Source organism: Malania oleifera, chromosome 9, assembly GCF_029873635.1.
Source record: "Malania oleifera isolate guangnan ecotype guangnan chromosome 9, ASM2987363v1, whole genome shotgun sequence".
NCBI lineage: Eukaryota > Viridiplantae > Streptophyta > Magnoliopsida > Santalales > Ximeniaceae > Malania > Malania oleifera.
The window spans coordinates 60,004,709-60,016,522 of record NC_080425.1 but is presented as its reverse complement, the minus strand read 5'-3'; the positions used below and the strand labels follow the sequence as shown (position 1 = coordinate 60,016,522).

General features: G+C 35.6%; 1 protein-coding gene across 1 annotated transcript; it reads left to right on the top strand.

Moving 5' to 3' along the window:
* The first annotated feature begins 243 nt into the window (after nt 1-243).
* Nucleotides 244-7,778, top strand: LOC131163473 (uncharacterized). The gene is made up of 7 exons (XM_058120069.1): nt 244-554; nt 4,205-4,403; nt 5,159-5,219; nt 6,464-6,593; nt 7,245-7,321; nt 7,443-7,520; nt 7,585-7,778. The coding sequence occupies exons 1-7, from the start codon at nt 244-246 to the stop codon at nt 7,776-7,778; spliced, it is 1,050 nt and encodes a 349-aa protein (XP_057976052.1).
* The last annotated feature ends 4,036 nt before the right edge of the window (nt 7,779-11,814 follow it).

The following is an 11,814-nucleotide window of genomic DNA, read 5'->3' as shown; positions in this document are numbered from 1 at the left end:
AGTATCGCTTCACTAATAGACTTGTTCATTAAGAGGACTAGGTATGAACATTTTACCTCTACTGCCCTCAAACAAATGGGGTATGAAAAACAAGAACAGAATTGGTGTTCCAAAAGAGGTAGTCAATGAAGGGCAGTTGCTGTACCACCTCCTCCACCTCAGGCTCAGCCACAAAGAACTGCATTTAAAGTCCCTTCTTGGTTCATGTCTTTTTAATCTGAGTTTCAATCCTTCACTCATGACATGCATAATGGCCTTCAGTCTCTTCAGGCAAATTACTCTTCCTTAGACCAACATCTCACACGAATTAAACAGGCACGAGCTAGTTCTTCTCATGGTGATCCTATGGACACCAGCTCCATACCTCATAGTAATGACTCCTCAGAAGAAGATAAGGAAGAAAATGAAGGAGATAAGGAAGGAGATGACAAAGAGGAAGAAACTGAAGATGATGGTACTAAAGAAACTGAAAAAGAAGATGAAAATTCTAAGGCAGGCTCCAAAGAAGAAGAAGATGATGAAGATAGTACTTCTAAGGAGGAGAGTTGCGTTAGGTAGCTGACAGCCAGCATAAAATTTGTAAGATCACTATGATATGAATCCTTACCGAATATTTGCTGGGGCGTCCCCTACAAGCGACGCGTTGCACTTGAACCACCCGAGTGTAGCGAAAAGTGGGCGAGGGTGGGCTAGGTCGTCGCCCCGAAGTGACGCACCATGTCAGCACCCGGGTACGGTGTCAAATATGCGAGGGTTCCTGCATCCTTCTGGACATGGGCAGGTAAAGACGTTAGTTCAGGAAACTAGGATTAGATTAGCAACTTGGACTATAGGGACACTTACGAGTAAAAGCATGGAAATTGTTAATACAATGATTAGAAGAAGAATTAATATAATTTGCCTTCAAGAAACTAAGTGGGTGGGGGAGAAAGCTAGAGAAATCGATAAATTAAGATTTAAACTTTGGTACACTGGAAAATAAAAACATAAGAATGGAGTAGGCATTATTATAGACAAAAACTTAAAAGATAGTGTTGTGGATGTAACTAAAGTAAGGGATAGAATTATAAAAATCAAGATGGTATTAGGACAAGAGATAATAAATATCATTAGTGCTTATGCTCCTCAAGTTGGCTTAGCAGAAAATATTAAGAGACAATTTTGGGAAGATATGGATAATATTATACAAGGCATACCAGGGACGGAGAAAATATTTATAGGAGGAGATTTGAATGGACACGTTGGAAGAGATAATAAAAATTATGAGAGGATACATAGAGGATATGGACATGGAGACCAAAATGAGTCTGGGGAGATGATCTTAGACTTTGTTATGTCATATGATTTTAGTATAATGAATACTTGCTTTAAGAAAAGAAAAGAACACTTAATAACCTTTAAAAGTGGACAAAATAGAAGTCAAATAGATTTTTTTTTAACTAGGAGGGTAGATCGTTTATCATGCAAGGATTGTAAAGTTATTCCAAGTGAAATCCTAACCACACAACATAGAGTCTTAGTGTTAGATATATGTATTAAAAAATGGAAGAAAAAGGATAAAATAAACCAGTGTAGGAGAACTAGATGGTGGAACCTAAAAGGAGAAAATATAATAAAATTTAAAGATAAAATGATCAAAGATGGGGATTGGACCTTAGAGGATGGGATAGATACAAATACTCTTTGGAATAGATTAGCTAGCTCTATTAAAAAGATAGTAAAAGAGATTTTAGGTGAATCAAGAGGAAGATTCTCGAATAGCAAAGAAAGTTGGTGGTGGGATAAAGATGTACAAAAAATCATAAAGACAAAAAGAATTTGGTATAAAACGTGGCAAAAATGTAGAAATAGAGATAACTTTGAAAAATATAAGGAGGAAAGAAAATATGCAAAAAGGGCCATTAGTGAAGCTAAATATAGATCATTTAATAGTTTGTATGATAGATTAGGTACAAAAGAAGGGGAAAGAGATATATTTAAACTTGCTAAAGCTAGAGAAAGGAAGAGCAAGGACTTAGGAAATGTAAAATGCATAAAAAGTGAGGATGATATTGTCTTGGTTAAGAATGAAGGTATTAAAGAAAGATGGCGAAGTTACTTTAGTAAGTTGTTTAACGAAAACCAAATAGAAGGCTTAAACTTAGAATTGTCAAATGAGGAAAAAACTAAAAATATAATATTTATTCGTAAAATTAGAGTTAACGAAGTTAAGTTTGCACTAAAAAAGATGAAAAATGGGAAAGCCATGGGACCAGATAACATCCCAATTGAAGTTTGGAAATGCTTGGGTGATCATGGAATTATATGGTTAACTAATTTATTTAATACAATTGTAAAAACTAAGAAAATGCCAGATGAATGGAGGAAAAGCACTTTAATTCCTATATACAAAAATTAAGGAGATATTCCGTGGAATTAAACTTATGAGTCATACGATGAAACTATAGGAAAGAGTAGTTGAACAAAGATTAAGGTTAGAAACGAAGATCTCAGAAAATCAATTTGGTTTTATGCTTGGGAGATTTACCACAGAAGCTATTTATCTTTTAAGAAGATTAATGGAAAAGTTTAAGGAAAAGAAGTGGGACTTGCATATGATATTTATTGACCTTGAGAAAGCATATGATAGGATACCTAGGGAAGTTCTACGGTGGGTTTTAGAAAAAAAAGGGTATATGTTGTAGGTATATCGATGTCATTAAGGATATGTACGATGAAGTAATGACTAGTGTAAAGACTATAGATGGAGAAACTAGAGAATTTCCAATTACCATAGGTGTACATCAAGGATCTGCTTTGAGTCCTTATCTTTTTGCTTTAGTGATGGACCAATTGACTAAGAGTATTCAAAAGGAGGTTCCATGGTGTACGTTGTTTGCAGATGATATTGTATTAATTGACAAAACTAGGGATGGAGTAGAGGCTGAGTTAGAATTATGGAGAGAAGATTTGGAATCTAGAGGCTTAAGGCTAAGTAGAAATAAAACAGAATATATGAAATGTAATTTTAGTAATGATAGGAGGAATATTGGAGACAAAGTTAAACTTGATGATGAAGAAATAAATAGCACTTGTAGATTTCGATACCTTGGATGTATTATGCAAGCTGAAGGAGAAATTGAAGATGATGTAATGCATAGAGTTAAAGCAGGTTGGGTAAAATGGAGAAGTGCTTCAAGTGTGCTATGTGATCGTAGAATACCCTTAAAACTGAAAAGGAAGTTTTATAGGACAGCTATAAGACTAGCTATGATATATGGATCGGAATGTTGGGCAACGAAGAAACGAAATATCCAAAAAGTAAAAGTTGCCAAGATGAGGATGCTTAGATGGATGAGTGGTATAACATTGAAAGATAAATTAAGGAATGAATATATTCGTGGTAAGTTAGGTGTAGCTCCTATTGAAGATAAGATAAGGGAGGGACGACTTAGAAGGTATGGACACTTGCAACGTAGGCCTTATAGTGCACTTGTGAGGAAGAGTAACTTAGTTATTGTGGGGGGCAGTGGAAAGGGTAGGGGTTGACCTAAAATAACTTGGGAGGAGATAATGAGTAAGGATTTAATATCCTTGAATCTATCCAAATAAATGATCCATGATCGCATAAATTGGGGGAAAAGGATTCATATAGCCGACCCCACTTAGTGGGACTAAGGCTTGGTTTTATTGTTGTTGTTGTTATTGTTGTATTACAATTTTGTATCCCTTTTTGCATGATGTCAAAGGGAGAGAGATGGTTTAGATAGCAAAAAATATCTATGTTGTTATGCTACATGTTGCTGAACGTTGAATATGCAATATGCTATGAATGATGACTATATGTTATATATTTGTTGTATGCTGAAAAATGCTGAATGTTGAATATGCAATATGCTATGAATGATGACTATATGCAATATATGAGCTATGCAAATGCCTTTATAAATGCCTTGATAAATATACAATATTATAATATGTTATAAGGATTTGCAAATACCTTGTTGAGTTTTGGACTACTTTATAAAAACATTACTTGAATCTATTTAATACTATGCTTACTGTAAGGGGGAGCATTCTAAAATTTTTTCTCAATTTTTTCTCCTTATTTTTCATCATCAAAAGGGGGAGATTGTTAGGCTAACAAGGCTTTCACCTCTTATTTTTATGGTAACAAATGAAGGAAAGGTTTAATGTGTTGTGTGTTCAAGTAATGATGTTTCAGGAAACTCAAAAAGACAAAACCAACAAAGCTTCGAAGGAGATATCAAAAGATCACCGACAGCTCAAAGGTGTATGATGTGTCATGGGGTGATCAAGATAAAGCTCAAGGAGACCCAAAGCAAGAAAGGACTCAATGGTTAAATGATGATCATGAAGATTTCAATAAGCAAGAAAGTTTTCATGATTTAGGAAAGCTCCATGTAAGTACTTCAAGCATAAAATATCATTTTGAATGAAATAAAGCTCATTAGGGGGATATAAATGGACTTAGAGACTTTATTTTAAAGCCCCGAAAAATGTTTTCCAAAAGTAAGAAAGCAAGAAAAGCCAAACATTTTTGAAAAAGAGAGCAGAAAACAGATTTTAACTGTTCAGGCGACTGAAGATTTATTGAAAGAAAACAGAACAGGCAGTGTTGCTTCAAGCGCCTGACCCTGTATCTTGAGACACCTAAACCCACTTTAGGCGACTTAAGTTGCACCTCAGGCAACCAAAGTTCAGCAACGACTAGATTTTTCAAACTTCTTAATTTCAAATTTAATTTTCTTGTACCCTAATCTTTTTAGAAACTTGGGAGGCACTCCAAGTAAACTTGGGAAACATGAATGAGAGTGTTTCTAAGCCTATAAATACATGGGTTATGATCATTAAACTTACCAAGAATTGAATAATCTCTCAAAGCTCTCTTTCTTTCTCAAAGCCTTCTTGCTATTGAATTGCTGACTGAATTGTTGGGAAATCACTGAGATATTTCTGAGTATATCACGTCTTCTCTGAAGCATATAATCTAAGTTCTTGATCCTTATCAAGAGAAGTAATTCGATGATATAAATCTTGAGCTTTCTACTTCATTCTTTTGATATTTTTGAATTGAAGTATATTAGTTTTCAATTGTACTAATCAGCTCTTTCTGAGAGCACTCTTTGTACACATCTATTTGTTGTATCCCTTATAGATTGTGATGAGTCCAAGGTTTTTGGATCATTGGACCAAGCTAAGGGATATCGCTTGGAAAGGTAATTGCTCTAGCCTAATTGAAGGAATGACTGAGTGAGGGGATATATTTTGGAGAGACAGGCTCTAGCCTACTAAAGGAGTGTGTAATGGTGTTGTTCTGCCTGGCAAAGGAACTAATTTAGTGGAATCCTTTGGTGGTTTGCCAAAGGTGAGGACATAGGCTGGGGATACGCCAAACCTCGCAAAAATCATGGTCTCACTTTCTCTTTCCCTTACTCTCTTTATTTTCAGCACATATAAACTGTGTGGATGTTTTAAATTCCTAAATCATATACACTACGTGGATTAGATATTAAATAAACTCAAGCTTAATTTATTTTTGGGATTACAGAAACCGAAAGGGGGTATGTTGGTTGATCCATACTTTGCGAACACTATAAGGGAGTACATTGATTGGTGAAACACCCAAAGACTCTTTAACTGAAAGTTTATTTAACGTCTAAGTTGTTGAGAAGAGTATTGATGTTTTGTTGAATATCAAATTGAGAAACAAATTTCTTAAATAAAGGGCTTGATTCAAGCTTTCATTCATTATAAAGTTGCAAACAAACTAAATATCTTGAATTCTTGAAAAGCTAAGAATTGGCAAAAGAATTGAAAAGCATATATTGATTGGTTACTTACTTTGTGTTTAATTTGTTTGAATGGTTGATTAAATGTTTATTTGTGTTGTGGTTGTGTATTGAATAAAAAGAACTAAGTTTTTGTGTGATTGTTAAATCAAACAAAGAAGTCGAGAATTAATTAAAAAAAATTTTAAAAAAAATTTAAAACCCAATTCATCCCCCCCCCCCTCTCTTGGGACTACACCTTAGTTTTTAGGGAAAATGAAATAGGGATCGAGTACTGTAGTGAAGAGGAAGACACTTTAGAAAGTGAGAATGATACCGATATCTAACATGTGTAAATAACTAAAAATATAATTATTATTCATCCATCTAATATTCTTACTACTTATATTTACTTGTCTAATATTTTGTAGACATGGCACCAGAAGGCCGCCGTGGCTGACTTCCTTCCAAGTTATCAACTACGTCATCACATGAGGCTGATCCACCATTGAATGAGCCATCAGGACCTCAGCTAGACATGGAAACCACAGCTACGACTGATACGCAGGGTGAGTTATTGACCATGATGAGTAGCGTTGGTAAGGTTACGATTAATTTATTTACATTTCAACTATTGATGGTTATTCACGTGTATGATTATAATGTTGTTCTTAATTTAACTCTTCTTTCAGCATCTACATCCACGGTGAGGTTAGTTCGTGGTGCAGCGAAGAACATGGCGCTAAAGAAGCACTTGGAGAGGATTAAGCAGTGGATTCGGATCAACATTCTTCCAGGCTACACGACCATGCTTAACGATTGGTGCACAACATTGACCCGGGAGCTCAATATTATATGCCGACAGTATGCTCCAGTCACCGCCTTCAGCTAGCCACAAATGACTCAGGAGCAGCGCATGGTTCTTTACATGCGCATTATTGTAAGTAATCCCAAACCTTTTTTTTTTTTTTTTTACTTTTAATGTACTAGTCAAATAACTTTCTAACATTCTAATTGTATTATCTATGTAGAAGGAGTTCGATATGGAAATTCTCGAGGCTGACCATGTGAAGAGGGCAGTGGATGTCCAACTGTGCAATAAATTTAAGAGCTATTGCTCCAAAATGCACGAGCATTTTTGGGCAATGGGAGATCAAGTAGAAGCACGCCCATACGATAAGATATCCGAAGAGGATTGGGAGGTGGTGTGTCACCATTTCCGCAACCCACACTATCAGGTGATGTGTTTGTATTATAATAACTACTTTTTCACATTGATGTCACTAATAAAAAGTCATTACATCTTTTTTGTAGGCTATATGTGAAACAAATGCTGCAAACCATAGCAAACTCCATATGACGTATTACGGTGGGTCGAGATTATTCGTAAATCAATGAAGGGTAATTACTATATATAAAACTATCTCACCATTACCTAACATAATATTAATGATTTTTTATATGATAATGTAGCGTGAATCCGAGACTAGCGCAGAGGAGCCATTGTCGGATCTTTATCAGAGAACACACCAATGACGATCGAAGGAGTGGTGCGAGATTGCGTAGGGCAAATATGTAAGTCAAAGAAAATATTTAGTTTATTACTTGATTCAAAACATCGAAGTTGTATTCTTACTTCTTCCTTTTTATCATTTTCATGACTGAAATTAGGCACGGATGGTCAAGCTGAGGGATGTACCTGTTTCAGAGAGGAGTTAGCAAATGATGAATTACTAGATAACCGCTCAGGTGCTTGGGGAACAAGCGGGGGGCTGGGTGAAAGTTCTTGGAAGTGGATACATCGCCCCAACAGCATCATCATCTATGCGTGCGGTGGCTCGTGCAGACATGGAACGAGTGCTTCGAGACGCTGAGTCTCGAGCGAAGGAGATGGTTCGATGGATACAGACAGTGGAAATGGAGAACCAGGAATTGAAAGACACGGTGTCCACCGTTGTAGTGGAGAACCAGCAATTGAAAGACATGGTGTCCACCTTTCAAGCCTAGTTGGAAGCCATGATGAATAAGCAAGCGCAATTTGAACAAATGATGTGTTGACCGCATTGGTCACGCCCGGTTTTGATAGTGACAAATACTCTTGTATTTAATGAATATCTAGTTCATGTGCAGGTCTACAGTAGCAAATACATTGATGGCACAAAGAGAAAGTAAAGTTGAAGACCAAATCTTTTTTTGTAATGCATTTCATATCTATTTGGTCTGTAATAGTAATTAGGAAATTTGGTTTGTAATAAGCACACACATCACATGTATGATCTATTTTGTAAGCTCAAACCAGATGCAAACTAAAAGTGATCTTAGAAAAACCTTAGGGTTTACCCTTTGGTTGACCGACACCAGACTATTTCGGTGTCTTCAAAATTGGACCCCAAGTGACCTTAGGACACACACTCTTTCACATATGTTTGTTAGGCACTTGAATAGGGTTTGTATGCTTCAAGACGAGACCAAAATGCACACTTGGTGCACTTTCGATCGACCAACCAATATAGTTCATTTTGGCCTGGTCGACAGAACCAGACCTGGGTCAACTATTGACCAAGGTCCTGGTTGACTGAACCAACTCAGTTCAAAACCCCCGGTCTACCGAAACCCTCTCTAGTCAACATATTGACCATCTAGTCGACCGAGCCAGGTTTGTTCTCCAACTACCTGGTCGACCGAGGGTCCTCGAGAAAAATCCCAACGGTCTGGTCGACCGAACTTTCCAGTTCAAATTGGCCCGGTCAACTGAACCTCGGAAAATGAAAAATCTGCCTCTCCCGGCCAACCAATCACTCAGTTCAAAATCCCCCTGGTCGACCGAACCATGTGTGTCCTGGTCAACCGAAACATTTCTAGTCGACTGGACCTCTCGGGTTGCACCTAATTTTTTACCATAGTTAAAATCTTTAAACGGGGTTAAAATATTTTAAATATCATTAAACTTTTCTAACAATCCCTAATAGGTCCCCAACGGTCGAAAATTCTGGTATATCTATATATACTCTTTCATTTGGGAGAATTGAGTATCTATTAGCAAAAACAAAAATCATATTTCTCTCTAAAGCTAAATACTCCCTACTACTTATACAATTTCCAAATCCACTCAAACTTACCTTCTTCACTTCCTTGAATCATTTCGTAAGTGTATTGAGTGTGTTCATTTAGAGGTTTGCTCTCTCATTTCATGAGTGCTTGAATCAATTTTTACGAGAGCATAACCTAAGCATTCTTAGGAGGCTTTTCTAATAAGCCTACCCTAAGAAGGTTTGTGGTGAACTTCCGAGTGTTGCATTTTCATTGCAATATCTTTGGAAGTTTGTATTTGTTTTTGGTTTGCAAAAACGTTTTCAAACTTACTCAAATATCTTATGGAATCTTTTTTGAACTATTTATGAAAAGATATTTGTGTTTGTAACATTAGTCTTTGTGGCAATATTTATTCAAGCATATATTATTTGCTGAATACAACGATTATCTATTTTGCAATTCAGGCATATACATATTCATATGATTAAGATATTCTACTGATTGATATTCTTGAGGCTTGTTTGGTATTCTGTGTGAACACATTTGATTAGAACATTTTGAAATACACTGATTATTATGGATATTCTCACGTACTCACTACACTGATAGAAAACATATTTGAGAGTTGAAATATCTAGATCACACAGAGCTTACATTTTAAATCATCTGTGGTGTTTGTGATTGTACGCATCTGTGGTACAAATTTGCTTTACGTGAAAGTACCCTTATACTATACCTTTTGTTTGTATAACTGAGAGATTCCAGGCGTGGCCTGAGGGCGCGGTAATCTAGTCCGGTAAGGATTGGTATAATGGTTGAGGTTAGCTCTGTGTTAATTTGACCTGGTTTGTATAGGTGTCACTCCACCTGTTTAAGTGAGCAAGTTATTGTGATAATCCTTGTGCTGGTTAGTTAAGGCGGGGACGTAGGCAGTTGGCCGAACCTCGATAACATATCTGTGTGTCACCCTTCTCTTTACTGCTCTCTGGTACTTGTGAAATTGATTAAACTATTGTATTTAATTTCTGATATTACCTGCACTAGATTGACCATAGGAATGTGAACATACTACTGTTAGGAGGAATACCTAGGGGATAGATTTTAAAAATACCAATTCACCCCCCCCCCTCTTGGGATCACGGTAAAGCTAACATGATGCACCAATCTCGACCAGATGATGCGGGTGGCTTCTCTCATTAGAAGGTATGTAAAACGTAATTTGAACTGCATGTTGGTAGCTCTGTTGGTTGTTTAATTGTATTCATATGCTGAATTGAGAATTGTTGGGAGATACTAGTACTTTATTGATTGTGCTGTCAATTTAATTATTTCCAAGAAACCCTTACTCAATCCATCACAACAACATCATAGAATCTAAGTAACAAATTCATGCACAACCCAAGCTGCATCAAGAATGCTTGAGAAGCAACCTTCTCGACAAAACTAGAAAACCTTAGTTGAATTGTGTTTTAATTTTTTTCCTGGTGATATTTTCTTGAAGGATGGTTTTATGTTATATGAATTGTATATTGAACTACTGGAATACATGCTTGTGTTGAACGCCAACTGCATGGCTGATGTAGTATATTTTGAATTGCATGATGGTAGTGGATTTAGGTTGTTGCATGCTTGAAATGTTTTATTTTGTGGAAACAACCATGTTTCAAGTATAGGTTTTATAAGAAAATGTCCAATTTACAGATGGCATGCTACCGAAATTTCATTAAAATTTTTCCAAAAAAAAAAAACCATGTACAAAGATAACTATGATAAAATGAATGTTAAAATATTTTTGAAATGATGAGTGAAAGTTAAACGAAAAGTCATTTCATTAAACCCTAAATTTGGGATTATTGTTCTGATATTTTTGTTTGCTTGTGCTGATATTTGTGTTCTTATTGGACGTTTTGGTAGTGAGTACACTTTCTAATATAAGTTTAACAACAATTTTGTGTAGAAGTAGCATTCAGTCATCAGAAGGATTACCTGCACATTTTTTGCAATGCCTCTTTGTGATAATGCCCTAGAAAGAGCCACCAAACCAATTTGTAGTGTTCTGATATTTGATCCAAGAATGACAACCTACAAAATTCAGTGTCTCCAATTTCTTCACCCAAAATAAATCTAAACATCAACTTTCTAAACTTAATTACTATTTTATTGAAAAAAAAAGAACAACCAGTAAATCATCTGCACAAGAAATCCATCAATTCAACAACAAAATATCATTTTATGGATCATATAAATTTCGTTTTGAAGTTCCTACTCTATTCACAAACAAAAAAAAAATGAGACTAGAATATTGCACTTTCTTGATTAATGACTATATAGTTAATATAAAATAAAAAAATTAAAGCATTACTATGGCCTTCAGTTGGTGCGTGTTTTCATGCTATTTGACCTATCTACATCATCAATTATATCACTCTCAACAAACTAGCGACACTCTACCCAAAACTTATTTAATCAACCTGAAGACTTGATCCTATGATCAAGGAGGATTATTTCTACGTCCATCCATAGCCTGAAGAAAGTAGGCAGGCAATCTTAATTTTAAAACACCAAGGATTCTTTCATCTGGCCCCTAGTTCAAAGCAACAATTACTAATAGTTAATAATCTCTTCCACCTCCAAAATGAAATTCCAGTATCTTTCAAAACTTATATGCACCGCCGACGTCAAAAGAAAATTAAAAAACAGTTACTCTACTCCTGATAGAAAGTTATTATGCTCATTTATAAAGGCAAGTGTGTTTTCTAAATTTGTTAAAGTAAAAAACTAACTAACTAACTAATCCACTAATGCAAGAAACTATAGTGACCAAATCAATTGAACAAAATTGAATCAAAACAGTTCATAAATGCCTTTTTTGTGACACTAAGCATCTTAACCTCTGAAATTCATTGTAGCCACACTCAAAAGAAAAAGTACACTGGATTTAAATACATTGAATTGCCTCACTTTTCAACTTGAAGCATAAACATTTAGCTCGTAAGCTAGTAAAAAGAGA

Excerpts from the sequence above, each read along its gene's own strand:
- LOC131163473 (XM_058120069.1), top strand. The coding sequence starts at position 244 with ATGCATAATGGCCTTCAGTCTCTTCAGGCAAATTACTCTTCCTTAGAC. Across the intron at positions 6,594-7,244 it reads ACGACCATGCTTAACGATTG|CGTGAATCCGAGACTAGCGC; the intron begins GTGCACAACATT and ends ATGATAATGTAG. Across the intron at positions 7,521-7,584 it reads ATTACTAGATAACCGCTCAG|CATCATCATCTATGCGTGCG; the intron begins GTGCTTGGGGAA and ends TCGCCCCAACAG.